Genomic DNA, 20,482 nt, shown 5'->3' with positions numbered 1-20,482 from the left:
ATAATGTGTATGTAGTGATCTCCCCCTAGTGGTGGTGTATAATGTGTATGTAGTGATCTCCCCCTAGTGGTGGTGTATAATGTGTATGTAGTGATCTCCTCCTAGTGGTGATGTATAATCTGTATGTAGTGAGCGCCTCCTAGTGGTGGTGTATAATCTGTATGTAGTGATCTCCTAGTGGTGGTGTATAATCTGTATGTAGTGATCTCCCCCTAGTGGTGGTGTATAATGTGTATGTAGTGAGCTCCCCCTAGTGGTGGTGTATAATGTGTATGTAGTGATCTCCCCCTAGTGGTGGTGTATAATGTGTATGTAGTGATCTGCTCCTCGTGGTGGTGTATAATGTGTATGTAGTGAGCTCCCCCTAGTGGTGGTGTATAATGTGTATGTAGTGATCTCCCCCTAGTGGTGGTGTATAATGTGTATGTAGTGATCTCTCCCTAGTTGTGGTGTATAATGTGTATGTAGTGACCTCCCCCTAGTGGTGGTGTATAATCTGTATGTAGTGAGCTCCCCCTAGTGGTGATGTATAATCTGTATGTAGTGAGCTCCCCCTAGTGGTGGTGTATAATCTGTATGTAGTGAGCTATCCCTAGTGGTGATGTATAATCTGTATGTAGTGAGCTCCCCCTAGTGGTGGTGTATAATTGTGAGGCTTTGATCATGTATTGCATTAGTTTCCTATTTGTAATCTTGATGATATTATGTTGCTATATATTGATATATTTTGGATTCCGCTGGTTACCTCCTGTGTTTGGGGTGATACCCTGTGTCCCCTTATCCTGTACCTGTGATATACTCCTCCATCGGGGGACAGGCCGTACACTGCTCCATCCTCCCCCACCTTCAGCATGTAGAGGTTCTGTCCTCCCACTTGCTGGGACCCGGTTCCTTGGCACCGATTGGGTTGGACTCCGGTGATGAAGTGTGTGACCTTGTTCTGGTCTATCCCCCAGCAGCCGTAGCGTCCGCAGGCGACATACGTGAAGGTTGTGCCTACAGGTATGAGGGTGACGTCTGAGGATCCGGAGAGGGCGTCCGCCTGGTTGAGGCAATACGTCTTATTCTCCTTGGTGACTCCGGCCACATATTCCTTCCCTCCAGCATCTATCTGCACCAGGGAACCTACGGGAGCAGAATCAGAGATCTACATGAGATGATGCAAATATTCTAGTCTGGTGGATGCTGTAACGTGTGTATATGTATGTATGTGTGTATGTGTGTATGTGTGTATGTATGTGTGTATGTATGTGTGTATGTGTGTATGTATGTGTGTGTGTATGTGTGTGTGTATGTATGTGTGTGTGCATGTATGTATGTGTGTATGTATGTGTGTATATGTATGTATGTGTGTATGTATGTGTGTGTATGTATGTGTGTGTGCATGTATGTGTGTGTATGTATGTATGTATGTATTGTGACACAGTCAGGGGTTTGTTGCTGGATGGGAGGTATTATCCTCTCAGCTTGTGTTGCTCAGAGTAATGCAGCAAGCTGAAATCAAGCACCGGACCAAACTTCAAGCACCGGTCCAAACCGGGTTTTCAGGGTGTTCCAGCTAACAAAGCTGAGCTGGAAGTGTGCACAAGAGAGTGGAGTGAGCTCTAGTCTCAGAGGGAGAAGCTTGTTCCAAGAGCAAACACGTGTCCTGTCTAGGAGGACAGGTTGGCTGTTTTGGACTTTAAATGGACTAAGTGCTATGCAGCAGTTTCTGCAAGGTGTGAACATACACCAACAATTTGGACTATTTGTGAAGACCCTGCTACTGGGTGAGAAGGCCAAGCCTGGTCTGTATGTTTATGTTTTAAACAAGCATGAAGACAATGCTGGATTTTTGTTCCATTTGTTTTGTGGTGTGAATAAACACTGAACTGAACTGAGAACTGTCTCTTTCCCTCTGTCTGCGACCGCTACCTAGCTTATACCTGAGCAATACCCCACAATTGGTGGTGGCTTGGAGCGGGCAAAACGCAGTGAGGGTGGTGCAAAACCGGAGTTCTTTTTTTTTTTTTTTTTTTTTTTTCCTGGGCACCATTGCATGTCGTGGATTAAACCTGCAAAGTTTCAGCTAGCATCACCGGACAAGATGGAGGAGCTGATTAAACAACTTGTGCAAGCTAATGTTCAGCAGCAGATGGCACACTCTGAGGCTATGCAGGCCCAGCAACAGACTAACGACTTACTGCTACAACAAATAAAGGCGCTGCGTGAGACTCCAACAGTGGTGACCCAGCTACAGCCTGCGGCCAGAGAGAGAGTCCGAACTGCGCTGAGAAAGCTGACAGCGGAGGATGACGTAGAGGCCTTCCTGGCGGTGTTCGAGAGAACGGCAGAGCGTGAGGGGCTGCAGCCTGACCAGTGGGCTGAAGTGGTGGCCCCGTTCCTGACTGGCGATGCGTTAAAGGCATATTTTGACCTCACTCAGGAGGATGCCCTGGACTACAAGAAGTTGAAAGGTGAGATCCTGGCACGCATGGGGGTCAATGTTTATGTGCGGGCCCAACGTGTATATCAGTGGGGGTTTGTGGAATCCCGAGCTGCCAGGTCTCAAGCTTATGACCTACTGCACCTGGTAAAAAGGTGGCTTCAGCCTGAGACTTTAACCCCAGCCCAAATAGTGGAGAGGGTGGTGGTAGACCGTTTTGTGCGCACTCTGCCGGTTGCCATTCAGCGCTGGGTAGGTCAAGGTGACCCAGGTAATTTAGACCAGCTGGTTGGTCTGGTGGAACGTTACATAGCCACCCAGGACTTTGTGCGGGACTGTACCCCTACACGTAAGCCACCCCGTCCCTCACCCCCACTTGCAGTGACTGAGGAAAAGCCCCGACCTTCTGCTGGGAGTAGCTCCCCAACGATGTCCAAACAACGTTCCACAAAGATTCGTGAGGTCCCCACACTCCGCTGTTGGCGCTGTCATGTCCTGGGACATGTGGCTGCAAATTGCCCCTTGGCCTCCGAACCTATGGACTGTGGGTACGCTCGCCGTACTTCCTTCTATGCACGGCCTGTATGTACCGCTGACGTCCTGGATGCAGATAGGGCACCTCCCATGTGCCCAGTGTCCGTTGATGGGTGCAGGGCTAATGCACTACTTGACTCAGGGAGCCTAGTGACCATAGTACGGGATACCCTGGCGCTACCCTCTCAGTTCACTAGTCGCAAGGTTCGAGTATTGTGTATTCATGGAGACTTAAAAGATTATCCAACCGCACTGGTGGTCATAAAAACACCTGCTGGGAGGAAAGTCCACGAGGTGGCAGTAGCATCAAATCTGCCCTATGACCTAATTATAGGAAGAGACTTTCCATTATTCTCTGCACTATGGCCATCGTTACTGCATGTCAGTCCCCAGGGGTCAGGGAGAGCAATAGCTGAAGGTCATGTTCCAGACCTAGAACCAGAACCTTGGGAACCCGAGGCGGAAGGGCCAGCGGTAGGGGTGACCACCACTTCGGTGGATGATGGGGAGACACTACCAATGAATGTAATGGTTGGGGAAGTAGACGACTTGCCGCCAGGCCCTGAATTGTCAGACTTAAACGTCTCTGGTGACAATTTTGGTACGGCGCAACTCCGGGACCAGACTCTGTCCCGAGCCTGGGGGAATGTGTTAATGGTTGAAGGTGAGCCACAACAACCAGGAGCTGAGGCAGTTTTTCCTCGTTTTGTGGTTCACCATAATTTACTGTATCGGGTCACCCAACTACGGGGTGAGAATGTTGAACAATTAATAGTGCCTCAGGCATATCGTAGGATGGTACTGGATCTTGCTCACCAACATGTTTTAGGTGGACACCTTGGGCCGCAGAAAACCCAGGACCGTATACTGCAGCGATTTTACTGGCCCAGTGTGTTCAAAGAGGTGGAAGAGTTTTGTAAGTCCTGTCCGACCTGTCAAATAACTAGCCCCCAGCAGCACTTCCGCAGTCCCCTAGTACCCCTCCCAATTATCGAGGTACCTTTTGAGAGAATTGCCATGGACCTTGTGGGTCCAGTACCTAAATCTGCTAGGGGTCACCAACATATTTTAGTTGTCCTTGACTACGCAACCCGGTATCCAGAAGCAGTGCCACTGCGTCATACCTCTGCCAAACTTATAGCTAAGGAGTTAATGGAGATGTTTTCAAGGGTTGGGATACCTAAGGAGATTCTGACAGACCAGGGGACTCCCTTCATGTCGAAGGTCATGAAGGAACTCTGCAAGTTGCTGGGGATTAAACAGTTAAGGACTTCAGTTTACCACCCCCAAACAGACGGCCTGGTGGAGAGATTTAATCAAACTTTGAAAAATATGCTGAAAAGAGCAGTGTCCAAGGATGGAAGGGACTGGGATCTGCTTCTGCCCTATCTTATGTTCGCAGTGCGAGAGGTGCCCCAGGCCTCTACTGGGTTCTCGCCCTTTGAATTACTATATGGCAGACATCCCCGAGGTTTGCTGGACGTGGCCAAAGAAGCATGGGAGCAACAGCCCACTCCGCATAAGAGTGTCATTGAATATGTCACTAAGATGCAGGAGCGGATGGAGACAGTGTTGCCCCTTGTCAGGGAACATATGGAGGCGGCTCAGCGAGCCCAGAGTCAGGTCTACAATAGAGTAGCTAAGGTACGGAGCTTTAACCCAGGAGACAGAGTCTTGGTTTTAGTTCCAACGGTAGACAGTAAGTTCCTCGCAAGGTGGCAAGGCCCTTACGAAATTCTGGAAAAAGTAAGCAATGTAAATTACAAGGTACATCAGCCAGGGCGGCGGAAGCCAGAGCAGGTCTACCATGTCAATTTGCTAAAGCCTTGGAGAGATAGGGAGACCTGCGTTGGGAGCACCCCGCAGCCGGTATGTTTAGGGGAAGGGAAACCAGTACCTCCAACTGTTCCCGGGGAAGCGGCTGCCACAGTGCGCATTGCTGACACCCTTTCCCCTAAACAGGCTCAAGAGGCCAAGGAGTTCATTAGTCGGAACACGGACGTGTTCTCTGACCTCCCTGGACGTACTTCCGTAATCCAACATGACATTGTCACGGAGCCCCAGGCAAAAGTCCGGCTAAAGCCGTACCGGGTGCCCGAAGCTCGGCGACAAGCCATCACGGAGGAAGTACAGTTGATGCTGCGGCTGGACGTAATTGAAGTCAAGAAGTGAGTGGGCAAGCCCAATAGTTTTGATACCCAAACCAGATGGGACGCTACGTTTCTGTAACGATTTTCGTAAACTGAACGAAGTGTCCAAATTTGATGCTTATCCCATGCCCCGGGTGGACGAGCTAATTGAGCGCTTAGGACGGGCCAGGTATTTTTCTACCTTGGACCTCACTAAAGGGTACTGGCAAGTGCCCTTGACGGAGGCTGCCAAGGAGAAAACTGCCTTTATCACACCTGAGGGACTATTTCAGTATAAAGTGTTACCCTTTGGCCTGCATGGCGCCCCGGCCACGTTCCAGCGTTTAATGGACATTGTGCTTCGTCCACATCGGCGTTACGCGTCAGCGTACCTCGATGATATTGTCATTTTCAGTGCTGACTGGGAGAGTCATCTGGCAAAAGTGCAGGCTGTAGTAGACTCCCTCCGTAGGGCCGGGCTAACTGCTAACCCAAAGAAATGTGCCATAGGGCTAGAGGAGGCACGGTACTTAGGCTATATCATTGGGCGTGGAGTCATCAAACCCCAGATGAATAAGGTAGAGGCAATACGGAGTTGGCCACGACCTGTCACCACCAGGCAAATAAAGTCATTCCTGGGGATGGTGGGGTATTATATGAGATTTATTCCCCATTTTGCTACTGTAGCGGCTCCATTGACAGGGCTCCTGAAGGGACGTAAGACAGTGATGGTTCGCTGGAATGACCAAGCGGAGAAGGCTTTTTCCGCTTTGAAGTCGGCCTTGTGCGGGTCACCAGTCCTGGTGACACCCGACTTCAAGAGGGAGTTTGTAGTACAGACCGATGCCTCTGAAGTGGGCCTCGGTGCTGTACTATCTCAGGAAATTAATGGGGAAGAGCATCCTGTTGGGTTCCTGAGTCGCAAGCTCACCCCAGCCGAAACCAGGTACAGTATAGTGGAGAGGGAGTGCCTAGCCATCAAGTGGGCACTCGAGTCTCTCCGCTATTATCTGTTGGGGAGGAAGTTCCGACTGGTGACTGACCATTCACCTCTCAAGTGGATGAGCCAGGCCAAGGAGAGGAATGCTCGGGTCACCAGATGGTTCTTGTCTCTACAGAACTTCAAATTCACAGTGGAACACAGAGCAGGCCGGCTACAGGGGAATGCAGATGCCCTGTCCCGGGTGCACTGTCTGGCGAGTGTTCATCCCCTCAAGGTTGAACAAAGGGAGGGGGTATGTGACACAGTCAGGGGTTTGTTGCTGGATGGGAGGTATTATCCTCTCAGCTTGTGTTGCTCAGAGTAATGCAGCAAGCTGAAATCAAGCACCGGACCAAACTTCAAGCACCGGTCCAAACCGGGTTTTCAGGGTGTTCCAGCTAACAAAGCTGAGCTGGAAGTGTGCACAAGAGAGTGGAGTGAGCCCTAGTCTCAGAGGGAGAAGCTTGTTCCAAGAGCAAACACGTGTCCTGTCTATGGAGGACAGGTTGGCTGTTTTGGACTTTAAATGGACTAAGTGCTATGCAGCAGTTTCTGCAAGGTGTGAACATACACCAACAATTTGGACTATTTGTGAAGACCCTGCTACTGGGTGAGAAGGCCAAGCCTGGTCTGTATGTTTATGTTTTAAACAAGCATGAAGACAATGCTGGATTTTTGTTCCATTTGTTTTGTGGTGTGAATAAACACTGAACTGAACTGAGAACTGTCTCTTTCCCTCTGTCTGCGACCGCTACCTAGCTTATACCTGAGCAATACCCCACAATTGGTGGCTTGGAGCGGGCAAAACGCAGTGAGGGTGGTGCAAAACCGGAGTTCTTTTTTTTTTCTGGGCACCATTGCATGTCGTGGATTAAACCTGCAAAGTTTCAGCTAGCATCACCGGACAAGATGGAGGAGCTGATTAAACAACTTGTGCAAGCTAATGTTCAACAGCAGATGGCACACTCTGAGGCTATGCAGGCCCAGCAACAGACTAACGACTTACTGCTACAACAAATAAAGGCGCTGCGTGAGACTCCAACAGTGGTGACCCAGCTACAGCCTGCGGCCAGAGAGAGAGTCCGAACTGCGCTGAGAAAGCTGACAGCGGAGGATGACGTAGAGGCCTTCCTGGCGGTGTTCGAGAGAACGGCAGAGCGTGAGGGGCTGCAGCCTGACCAGTGGGCTGAAGTGGTGGCCCCGTTCCTGACTGGCGATGCGTTAAAGGCATATTTTGACCTCACTCAGGAGGATGCCCTGGACTACAAGAAGTTGAAAGGTGAGATCCTGGCACGCATGGGGGTCAATGTTTATGTGCGGGCCCAACGTGTATATCAGTGGGGGTTTGTGGAATCCCGAGCTGCCAGGTCTCAAGCTTATGACCTACTGCACCTGGTAAAAAGGTGGCTTCAGCCTGAGACTTTAACCCCAGCCCAAATAGTGGAGAGGGTGGTGGTAGACCGTTTTGTGCGCACTCTGCCGGTTGCCATTCAGCGCTGGGTAGGTCAAGGTGACCCAGGTAATTTAGACCAGCTGGTTGGTCTGGTGGAACGTTACATAGCCACCCAGGACTTTGTGCGGGACTGTACCCCTACACGTAAGCCACCCCGTCCCTCACCCCCACTTGCAGTGACTGAGGAAAAGCCCCGACCTTCTGCTGGGAGTAGCTCCCCAACGATGTCCAAACAACGTTCCACAAAGATTCGTGAGGTCCCCACACTCCGCTGTTGGCGCTGTCATGTCCTGGGACATGTGGCTGCAAATTGCCCCTTGGCCTCCGAACCTATGGACTGTGGGTACGCTCGCCGTACTTCCTTCTATGCACGGCCTGTATGTACCGCTGACGTCCTGGATGCAGATAGGGCACCTCCCATGTGCCCAGTGTCCGTTGATGGGTGCAGGGCTAATGCACTACTTGACTCAGGGAGCCTAGTGACCATAGTACGGGATACCCTGGCGCTACCCTCTCAGTTCACTAGTCGCAAGGTTCGAGTATTGTGTATTCATGGAGACTTAAAAGATTATCCAACCGCACTGGTGGTCATAAAAACACCTGCTGGGAGGAAAGTCCACGAGGTGGCAGTAGCATCAAATCTGCCCTATGACCTAATTATAGGAAGAGACTTTCCATTATTCTCTGCACTATGGCCATCGTTACTGCATGTCAGTCCCCAGGGGTCAGGGAGAGCAATAGCTGAAGGTCATGTTCCAGACCTAGAACCAGAACCTTGGGAACCCGAGGCGGAAGGGCCAGCGGTAGGGGTGACCACCACTTCGGTGGATGATGGGGAGACACTACCAATGAATGTAATGGTTGGGGAAGTAGAGGACTTGCCGCCAGGCCCTGAATTGTCAGACTTAAACGTCTCTGGTGACAATTTTGGTACGGCGCAACTCCGGGACCAGACTCTGTCCCGAGCCTGGGGGAATGTGTTAATGGTTGAAGGTGAGCCACAACAACCAGGAGCTGAGGCAGTTTTTCCTCGTTTTGTGGTTCACCATAATTTACTGTATCGGGTCACCCAACTACGGGGTGAGAATGTTGAACAATTAATAGTGCCTCAGGCATATCGTAGGATGGTACTGGATCTTGCTCACCAACATGTTTTAGGTGGACACCTTGGGCCGCAGAAAACCCAGGACCGTATACTGCAGCGATTTTACTGGCCCAGTGTGTTCAAAGAGGTGGAAGAGTTTTGTAAGTCCTGTCCGACCTGTCAAATAACTAGCCCCCAGCAGCACTTCCGCAGTCCCCTAGTACCCCTCCCAATTATCGAGGTACCTTTTGAGAGAATTGCCATGGACCTTGTGGGTCCAGTACCTAAATCTGCTAGGGGTCACCAACATATTTTAGTTGTCCTTGACTACGCAACCCGGTATCCAGAAGCAGTGCCACTGCGTCATACCTCTGCCAAACTTATAGCTAAGGAGTTAATGGAGATGTTTTCAAGGGTTGGGATACCTAAGGAGATTCTGACAGACCAGGGGACTCCCTTCATGTCGAAGGTCATGAAGGAACTCTGCAAGTTGCTGGGGATTAAACAGTTAAGGACTTCAGTTTACCACCCCCAAACAGACGGCCTGGTGGAGAGATTTAATCAAACTTTGAAAAATATGCTGAAAAGAGCAGTGTCCAAGGATGGAAGGGACTGGGATCTGCTTCTGCCCTATCTTATGTTCGCAGTGCGAGAGGTGCCCCAGGCCTCTACTGGGTTCTCGCCCTTTGAATTACTATATGGCAGACATCCCCGAGGTTTGCTGGACGTGGCCAAAGAAGCATGGGAGCAACAGCCCACTCCGCATAAGAGTGTCATTGAATATGTCACTAAGATGCAGGAGCGGATGGAGACAGTGTTGCCCCTTGTCAGGGAACATATGGAGGCGGCTCAGCGAGCCCAGAGTCAGGTCTACAATAGAGTAGCTAAGGTACGGAGCTTTAACCCAGGAGACAGAGTCTTGGTTTTAGTTCCAACGGTAGACAGTAAGTTCCTCGCAAGGTGGCAAGGCCCTTACGAAATTCTGGAAAAAGTAAGCAATGTAAATTACAAGGTACATCAGCCAGGGCGGCGGAAGCCAGAGCAGGTCTACCATGTCAATTTGCTAAAGCCTTGGAGAGATAGGGAGACCTGCGTTGGGAGCACCCCGCAGCCGGTATGTTTAGGGGAAGGGAAACCAGTACCTCCAACTGTTCCCGGGGAAGCGGCTGCCACAGTGCGCATTGCTGACACCCTTTCCCCTAAACAGGCTCAAGAGGCCAAGGAGTTCATTAGTCGGAACACGGACGTGTTCTCTGACCTCCCTGGACGTACTTCCGTAATCCAACATGACATTGTCACGGAGCCCCAGGCAAAAGTCCGGCTAAAGCCGTACCGGGTGCCCGAAGCTCGGCGACAAGCCATCACGGAGGAAGTACAGTTGATGCTGCGGCTGGACGTAATTGAAGTCAAGAAGTGAGTGGGCAAGCCCAATAGTTTTGATACCCAAACCAGATGGGACGCTACGTTTCTGTAACGATTTTCGTAAACTGAACGAAGTGTCCAAATTTGATGCTTATCCCATGCCCCGGGTGGACGAGCTAATTGAGCGCTTAGGACAGGCCAGGTATTTTTCTACCTTGGACCTCACTAAAGGGTACTGGCAAGTGCCCTTGACGGAGGCTGCCAAGGAGAAAACTGCCTTTATCACACCTGAGGGACTATTTCAGTATAAAGTGTTACCCTTTGGCCTGCATGGCGCCCCGGCCACGTTCCAGCGTTTAATGGACATTGTGCTTCGTCCACATCGGCGTTACGCGTCAGCGTACCTCGATGATATTGTCATTTTCAGTGCTGACTGGGAGAGTCATCTGGCAAAAGTGCAGGCTGTAGTAGACTCCCTCCGTAGGGCCGGGCTAACTGCTAACCCAAAGAAATGTGCCATAGGGCTAGAGGAGGCACGGTACTTAGGCTATATCATTGGGCGTGGAGTCATCAAACCCCAGATGAATAAGGTAGAGGCAATACGGAGTTGGCCACGACCTGTCACCACCAGGCAAATAAAGTCATTCCTGGGGATGGTGGGGTATTATATGAGATTTATTCCCCATTTTGCTACTGTAGCGGCTCCATTGACAGGGCTCCTGAAGGGACGTAAGACAGTGATGGTTCGCTGGAATGACCAAGCGGAGAAGGCTTTTTCCGCTTTGAAGTCGGCCTTGTGCGGGTCACCAGTCCTGGTGACACCCGACTTCAAGAGGGAGTTTGTAGTACAGACCGATGCCTCTGAAGTGGGCCTCGGTGCTGTACTATCTCAGGAAATTAATGGGGAAGAGCATCCTGTTGGGTTCCTGAGTCGCAAGCTCACCCCAGCCGAAACCAGGTACAGTATAGTGGAGAGGGAGTGCCTAGCCATCAAGTGGGCACTCGAGTCTCTCCGCTATTATCTGTTGGGGAGGAAGTTCCGACTGGTGACTGACCATTCACCTCTCAAGTGGATGAGCCAGGCCAAGGAGAGGAATGCTCGGGTCACCAGATGGTTCTTGTCTCTACAGAACTTCAAATTCACAGTGGAACACAGAGCAGGCCGACTACAGGGGAATGCAGATGCCCTGTCCCGGGTGCACTGTCTGGCGAGTGTTCATCCCCTCAAGGTTGAACAAAGGGAGGGGGTATGTGACACAGTCAGGGGTTTGTTGCTGGATGGGAGGTATTATCCTCTCAGCTTGTGTTGCTCAGAGTAATGCAGCAAGCTGAAATCAAGCACCGGACCAAACTTCAAGCACCGGTCCAAACCGGGTTTTCAGGGTGTTCCAGCTAACAAAGCTGAGCTGGAAGTGTGCACAAGAGAGTGGAGTGAGCCCTAGTCTCAGAGGGAGAAGCTTGTTCCAAGAGCAAACACGTGTCCTGTCTATGGAGGACAGGTTGGCTGTTTTGGACTTTAAATGGACTAAGTGCTATGCAGCAGTTTCTGCAAGGTGTGAACATACACCAATAATTTGGACTATTTGTGAAGACCCTGCTACTGGGTGAGAAGGCCAAGCCTGGTCTGTATGTTTATGTTTTAAACAAGCATGAAGACAATGCTGGATTTTTGTTCCATTTGTTTTGTGGTGTGAATAAACACTGAACTGAACTGAGAACTGTCTCTTTCCCTCTGTCTGCGACCGCTACCTAGCTTATACCTGAGCAATACCCCACAGTATGTATATGTGTGTGTATGTATGTGTGCATGTGTGTGTATGTGTGTGTGTATGTGTGCGTGTGTATGTGTGTGTATGTATGTATGTGTGTGTGTGTATGTGTGTATATGTATGTATGTGTGTATGTATATGTATGTATGTGTATATGTATGTATATGTATATGTATGTATGTTGGTGTGTGTATATGTATGTATGTGTGCATGTATGTGTGTGTATATATGTTTTAATGTATGTATGTATGTGTGTATGTATGTGTATATGTATGTTTATATGTATATGTATGTATGTGTGTATGTATGTGTATATGTATATTTATGTATGTATATGTATGTGTACATGTATATGTATGTGAGTGTATGTATGTATGTGTATGTGATGCTATAACATGTGCTATGTACATTATTTCCGGTGTTCTTTGTATCTGTACATGTCCTATCTATGGAAGCCTGTAAGGTCCATGAAATTCCCAGGATGCGCTTTAACATGTACGGTACATATGTATCTAATAATGTACATATAATATAATAATAAAAAGCTGAGTGTATGTGTATGTATGTATGTATGTGTGTGTATGTATGTATGTATATGTGTGTGTATGTATGTATTTGTGTGTGTATGTATTTATGTATGTGTGTATGTATGTATATGTGTGTGTATGTATGTATGTGTGTATGTATGTATGTATTTGTGTATGTGTGTATGTATGTATATGTGTGTGTATGTATGTGTGTGTGTGTATGTATGTATTTGTGTATGTATGTGTGTGTATGTATGTATGTATTTGTGTATGTGTGCATGTGTGTGTATGTATGTATTTATGTATGTGTGTATGTATGTATATGTGTGTGTATGTATGTATATGTGTGTATGTATATGTGTGTGTATGTATGTGTGTGTGTATGTATGTGTGTATTTATTTATGCAATGCAAAGAAGGAAGGTAGAGTGGCATAATGCAAAAAACGGATTAAGATCAGTGGTGGATGCAGGCTTCAAGCGGTCCGACTCAAGATCCCTCTGACAGCAAAATATCCAAGGAAGCAGCACTCCGTGACAAAACCAGTGTCTTATATGTCACCAGTGGCAGATGCAATGTTTCAGCAGTCTCAATGCAGCCATTTTCAAGCATAAAAAAAAAAAACACTGGGGCTCATTTACTAAGGGTCCAAATCGCGTTCTTTCCGCCGGGTTTCCCGACTTTTTCCAATTTGCACCGAATTGGCCTGGGATTTTGGTGCAGGTGATCGGATTGTGGCGCATCGGCGCCGGCTTTCACGCAACAGAAATTGGGGGCGTGGTCGTCGGAAAGCCCGACAGATTCGGAAAAAGCACGGAATTTTTAAAAAAAATTACGTCGGACTTCACCGCAGCAGCGACACCTAGTGCACATCGGGCGCATAACCTTAGTGAATCCCGGCAGAACCCGAATCAGCGGGAAAGTAACTCTGCCCCACTGTTTTTTTCACGTAGTGCTGCTTCCTTGCCTTGGATTTTTTGTATTTATTTATGTGTGTATGTATGTTTATGTATCTGTGTGTATGTATGTGTGTATGTATGCATGTGTGTGTGTATGTGTATGTATGCATGTGTATATGTAAGTGTGTATGTGTATGTATGCATGTGTGTGTGTATGTGTGTGTGTACGTACTACACACACTACAGACACTGCAGACACCACAGACACTAAAAGAGATGTTCACTGAGACGATCAGTCACAGCCACTTAAAGAGACAGTCAGAGACTGTCACTCAGAGACGGTCAAAGACACAGAAGATCTACACACACTACACACACAACAGACCATACAGACACTACAGACACTGCAGACACCACAGACACTGCAGACACTACAGACACTGCAGACACTACAGACACTACACACACTACACACACTACACACACTACAGACACTACAGACACTGCGGACACTGCAAACACTACACACACTACACACACTACACACACTACAGACTGCAGACACTACACACACTACAGACTGCAGACACTACAGACACTACAGACACTGCAGACACCACAGACACTATACACACTACAGACACTGCAGACACTACAGACACTACACACACTACAGACACTGCAGACACTACACACACTACAGACACTGCGGACACTGCAGACACTACACACACTACACACACTACACACACTACAGACTGCAGACACTACACACACTACAGACTGCAGACACTACAGACACTACAGACACTGCAGACACCACAGACACTATACACACTACAGACACTGCAGACACTACAGACACTACACACACTACAGACACTGCAGACACTACACACACTACAGACACTGCGGACACTGCAGACACTACACACACTACACACACTACAGACTGCAGACACTACACACACTACAGACACTACAGACACTACAGAGATTACACATACTACAGACACTACAGACACTACACGCACTACAGACACTACACACTCTACACACACTACACACACTGCAGACACTGCAGACACTACAGACACTACAGACACTACAGACACTACAGACACTACAGACACTACAGACACTACAGACACTACAGACACTACACACACTGTGGACACTGTAGACACTACAGACACTATACACACTACAGACACTATACACACTACAGACACTATACACACTACAGACACTATACACACTACAGACACTATACACACTACAGACACTATACACACTACAGACACTATACACACTACAGACACTATACACACTACAGACACTATACACACCACAGACACTATACACACCACAGACACTACACACACTACACACACTGCACACACTACAGACTGCAGACACTAGACACACTACACACACTACACACACTACAGACACTACACACAATACAGACACTACAGACACTACAGACTGCAGACACTACAGACACTACACATACTGCGGACACTGCACACACTACACACTGCAGACACTACAGACACTACAGACACTACACACACTGCAGACACTGCAGACACTACAGACACTACAGACACTACAGACACTACAGACACCACAGACACTACAGACACTACACACACTGTGGACACTGTAGACACTACAGACACTAGACACACTACAGACACTATACACACTACAGACACTACACACACCACAGATACTACACACACTACACACACTGCACACACTACAGACTGCAGACACTAGACACACTACACACACTACACACACTACAGACACTACACACAATACAGACACTACAGACACTACAGACTGCAGACACTACAGACACTACACACACTACAGACTGCAGACACTACAGACACTACACATACTGCGGACACTGCACACACTACACACTGCAGACACTACAGACACTACACACACTGCAGACACTGCAGACACTACAGACATTACAGATACTACAGACACTACAGACACTGCACACACTACTGACTGCTGACACTGCAGACACTACAGATACTGCAGACACTACACACACTACAGACACTACACACACTACAGACACTGCAGACACTACAGACACTACACAACCTACAGACTGCAGACACTACAGACACTACACACACTGCAGACACTAAAGACACTACAGACATTACAGATACTACAGACACTACAGACACTGCAGACACTACTGACTGCAGACACTACTGACTGCAGACACTACTGACTGCAGACACTGCAGACACTACAGACACTGCAGACACTACACACACTACAGACACTACACACACTACAGACACTGCAGACACTACAGACACAACACACACTACAGACACTACAGACACTACAGACTATACAGATACTACACACACTACACACACTGCAGACACTACAGACACTACACACACTGCAGACACTGCACACACTACAGACACTGCAGACACTACAGACACTACAGACACTGCAGACACTGCACACACTACACACACTACACACACTACACACACTACACACACTACACACACTACAGACACCACACACACTACACACACTACACACACTACAGACACTACAGACACTACACACACTACACACACTACGGACACCACGGACACCACAGACACCACAGACACTACACACACTACACACACTACAGACACTACACACACTACAGACACTACACACACTACAGACACTACACACACTACAGACACTACACACACTACAGACACTACAGACACTACAGACACTACAGACACTACAGACACTACACACACTACACACACTACAGACACTACACACACTACACACACTACACACACTACACACACTACACACACTACACACACTACACACACTACAGACACTACACACACTACACACACTACAGACACTACACACACTACAGACACTACACACACTACAGACACTACACACACTACAGACACCACAGTCACTAAAAGAGATGGTCAGAGACAGAGACAGTCAGAACCAGAGAGACTCATAGCCACAGATTTATCAAGCTGTCTGAAAGTCAGAATATTTCTAGTTTCCTATGGCAACCAATCACAGCTCCCCATCAAAATATTTATGAGCACTGGTAAAATGAAAGCCGAACTGTGATTGGTTGCTGTGGGGAAATAGAAATATTGTGACTTTCAGACAGCTTGATAAATCTGCCCCATAGAGAGTCAAAGAAAGAGAGACAGTCAGAGAGATAGATACATATGCAATATCTTTTGTTAACCCATTCTATTTTCTTATAGCTAAGAGCAGTTATTTCCAATCCCGGGCAGCGCTGGGAGCTACAGTTAGTCTCTGAATATTTCTATGTAGTTCTTGGTGGGCCGCAGGTACCCCAATCGGACCTTGCCTATGTCCCACATTTCATTCTGAATTGCAGATCCAGATATTTCAGATCAAGTTCTTGGGAAATGAGGCAAAATTTCTAGTTCCGGGGATGCAGAAACTCAAAATTTCAAGTTACTCTAGCTGATGTCCTGCTAGAGTAAGCGTTAATGGGGGGACACCCCATCTCCCCTTTATTATGTGCTCTGGTCCTGGAACCATTGGCTTGGGCTCTCGGATCATGTGGTCGGCTCCGGGGGCCCAGAGTTGATAAAGTAATGTAATATGCGGATGATTGGCTTCTCTCTCTTGATTTGACACATTGGGGCACATTTACTTATCTGTCCCGTCGCGATCCCCGAGGTGCGTTGTCCGACGAGGATTCGGAGCTGCCGCGATTCACTAAGATCGTGCGTCCAATTTTCTGCATGTGCCGCTTCCCTGCTCAGGTCCCAGGAGTTAACCTTCTTCTTCCTGGTACATGTAAGTGCATTGTCCGTGTATAATGCGCTGTGCGGGGAGTCACTAAGATCCTGTGCCCGATATCCTGCATGTGTCACTTCCCCGCTAAGGTCCCTGGAGTTCACCTTCTTCTTCCTGGTGCATGTAAGTGCATTGTCCGTGTATAATGCGCTGTGCGGGGAGTCACTAAGATCCTGCGCCCGATATCCTGCATGTGTCGCTTCCCCGCTCAGGTCCCCGGAGTTCACCTTCTTCTTCCTGGTGCATGTAAGTGCATTGTCTGTGTATAATGCGCTGTGCGGGGAGTCACTAAGATCCTGTGCCCGATATCCTGCATGTGTCGCTTCCCCGCTCAGGTCCCCGGAGTTCACCTTCTTCCCGGTGCATGTAAGTGCATTGTTCGTGTATAATGCGCTGTGCGGGGAGTCACTAAGATCCTGCACCCGATATCCTGCATGTGTCACTTCCCCGCTCAGGTCCCCGGAGTTCACCTTCTTCTTCCTGGTGCATGTAAGTGCATTGTCCGTGTATAATGCGCTGTGCGGGGAGTCACTAAGATCGTGCTCCCGATATCCTGCATGTGTCACTTCCCCGCTCAGGTCCCCGGAGTTCATCTTCCTCTTCCTGGTACATGTAAGTGCATTGTCCGTGTATAATGCACTGTGTGGGGAGTCACTAAGATCCTGCGCCCGATATCCTGCATGTGTCGCTTCCCCGCTCAGGTCCCTGGAGTTCACCTTCTTCTTCCTGGTGCATGTAAGTGCATTGTCCGTGTATAATGCGCTATGCGGGGAGTCACTAAGATCCTGCGCCCGATATCCTGCATGTGTCGCTTCCCCGCTCAGGTCCCCGGAGTTCACCTTCTTCTTCCTGGTGCATGTAAGTGCATTGTCCGTGTATAATGCGCTGTGCGGGGAGTCACTAAGAGCCTGCGCCTGATATCCTGCATGTGTCGCTTCCCCGCTCAGGTCCCCGGAGTTCACCTTCTTCCCGGTGCATGTAAGTGCATTGTCCGTGTATAATGCGCTGTGCGGGGAGTCACTAAGATCCTGTGCCCGATATCCTGCATGTGTCACTTCCCCACTCAGGTCCCCGGAGTTCACCTTCTTCTCCCTGGTGCATGTAAGTGCATTGTCCGTGTATACTGCGCTGTGCGGGGAGTCACTAAGATCGTGCTCCCGATATCCTGCATGTGTCACTTCCCCGCTCAGGTCCCCGGAGTTCATCTTCCTCTTCCTGGTACATGTAAGTGCATTGTCCGTGTATAATGCGCTATGCGGGGAGTCACTAAGATCCTGCGCCCCATATCCTGCATGTGTCACTTCCCCGCTCAGGTCCCCGGAGTTCATCTTCCTCTTCCTGGTGCATGTAAGTGCATTGTCCGTGTATAATGCGCTGTGCGGGGAGTCACTAAGATCCTGCGCCCGATATCCTGCATGTGTCGCTTCCCCGCTCAGGTCCCCGGAGTTCACCTTCTTCTTCCTGGTGCATGTAAGTGCATTGTCCATGTATAATGTGCTGTGCGGGGAGTCACTAAGATCCTGCACCCGATATCCTGCATGTGTCACTTCCCCGCTCAGGTCCCAGGAGTTCACCTTCTTCTTCCTGGTGCATGTAAGTGCATTGTCCATGTATAATGCGCTGTGCGGGGAGTCACTAAGATCCTGTGCCTGATATCCTGCATGTGTCGCTTCCCCGCTCAGGTCCACGGAGTTCACCTTCTTCTTTCTGGTGCATGTAAGTGCATTGTCTGTGTATAATGCGCTGTGCGGGGAGTCACTAAGATCCTGCGTCCGATATCCTGTCGCTTCCCTGCTCAGGTCCTAGGAGTTCACCTTCTTCTTCCTGGTGCATGTAAGAGCATTGTCCGTGTATAATACACTGTGCGGGGAGTCACTAAGATCCTGCGCCCGATATCCTGTCGCTTCCCCGCTCAGGTCCTAGGAGTTCACCTTCTTCTTCCTGGTGCATGTAAGTGCATTGTCCGTGTATAATGCACTGTGCGGGGAGTCACTAGGATCCTGCAGCTGATATCCTGCATGTGTCACTTCCCCGCTCAGGTCCCTGGAGTTCACTTCCTTCTTCCTGGTGCATGTAAGTGCATTGTCCGTGTATAATGCGCTGTGCGGGGAGTCACTAAGATCCTGCGCCCGATATCCTGCATGTGTCACTTCCCCGCTCAGGTCCCCGGAGTTCACCTTCTTCTTCCTGGTGCATGTAAGTGCATTGTCCGTGTATAATGCGCTGTGCGGGGAGTCACTAAGATCCTGTGCCCGATATCCTGCATGTGTCGCTTCCCCGCTCAGGTCCCCGGAGTTCACCTCCTTCTTCCTGGTGCATGTAAGTGCATTGTCCGTGTATAATGCGCTGTGCGGGGAGTCACTAAGATCCTGCGCCCGATATCCTGCATGTGTCGCTTCCCCGCTCAGGTCCCTGGAGTTCACCTTCTTCTTCCTGGTGCATGTAAGTGCATTGTCCGTGTATAATGCGCTGTGCGGGGAGTCACTAAGATCCTGCGCCCGATATCCTGCATGTGTCACTTCCCCGCTCAGGTCCCCGGAGTTCACCTTCTTCTTCCTGGTGCATGTAAGTGCATTGTCCGTGTATAATGCGCTGTGCGGGGAGTCACTAAGATCCTGTGCCCGATATCCTGCATGTGTCGCTTCCCCGCTCAGGTCCCCGGAGTTCACCTCCTTCTTCCTGGTGCATGTAAGTGCATTGTCCGTGTATAATGCGCTGTGCGGGGAGTCACTAAGATCCTGCGCCCGATATCCTGCATGTGTCGCTTCCCCGCTCAGGTCCCTGGAGTTCACCTTCTTCTTCCTGGTACATGTAAGTGCTGATCTTGCTGAATGTTAAATACTGCGCGTTGTCCGATTTGTGTCACGTGAAAGCAGGAGCCGATGCACCAAAATCCGATTACATGCGACAAAAAGCCCTTCTAAATGCGGCGCACATCGGAAATTGTTACATATTCCGACGATAGTGCGGTCCGCAGACCCTTAGTAAATGAGCACCAATATATGGTTGAGATGGTCTTTCGTCTGATTTAAGAACATGATCATATTTTTAGGCCTAAAAATTAACTGGTCTAATTGTCCTGTATGATGGTGGCTGTAGTTGATGGTACTGGATATATTTTGGGTCAGTTACCTCCATATCTCTAGGCAGAGTAATAAGTGGAGACCCGAGAGAGTACGTGGACTTAAATATAAATCCTTTCATCTATAAGAAAAGGTTAAATCTCAGGGTGTGGGCAAAGATGAACCTGCCGATGGATGTGATGATAAAATGGTAACGCTCCCTCACGTCTTGTTTGTGTTGCAGAATTGTCCGGTTTTGCTTCCATTAAATTTTTTTAGGAATATTGATATAATAATAAGGGAATTTTTGTGGACGGGGAAGAAACCACGTATTAAAGTGGGGGCACTATGTCCACCACTAGATGAAGGGGGTCCGGCCCTTCC

At 49.0% G+C, this 20,482-nt stretch overlaps 1 protein-coding gene across 1 annotated transcript in view; it reads right to left on the bottom strand.

Annotated features, from left to right (window-relative positions):
* The window catches only part of LOC140108379 (fish-egg lectin-like), a 66,627-nt gene that overhangs the window by 16,262 nt on the left and 29,883 nt on the right, over positions 1-20,482 (bottom strand). The window contains exon 3 of the mRNA XM_072131696.1: positions 789-1,125. Coding sequence (XP_071987797.1) covers positions 789-1,125 — 337 coding nt within the window. The remainder of the gene's footprint in view (positions 1-788; positions 1,126-20,482) is intronic.

Source organism: Engystomops pustulosus, unplaced genomic scaffold, assembly GCF_040894005.1.
Source record: "Engystomops pustulosus unplaced genomic scaffold, aEngPut4.maternal MAT_SCAFFOLD_122, whole genome shotgun sequence".
Lineage (NCBI taxonomy): Eukaryota > Metazoa > Chordata > Amphibia > Anura > Leptodactylidae > Engystomops > Engystomops pustulosus.
This window is presented reverse-complemented; position numbering and strand designations above follow the sequence as displayed.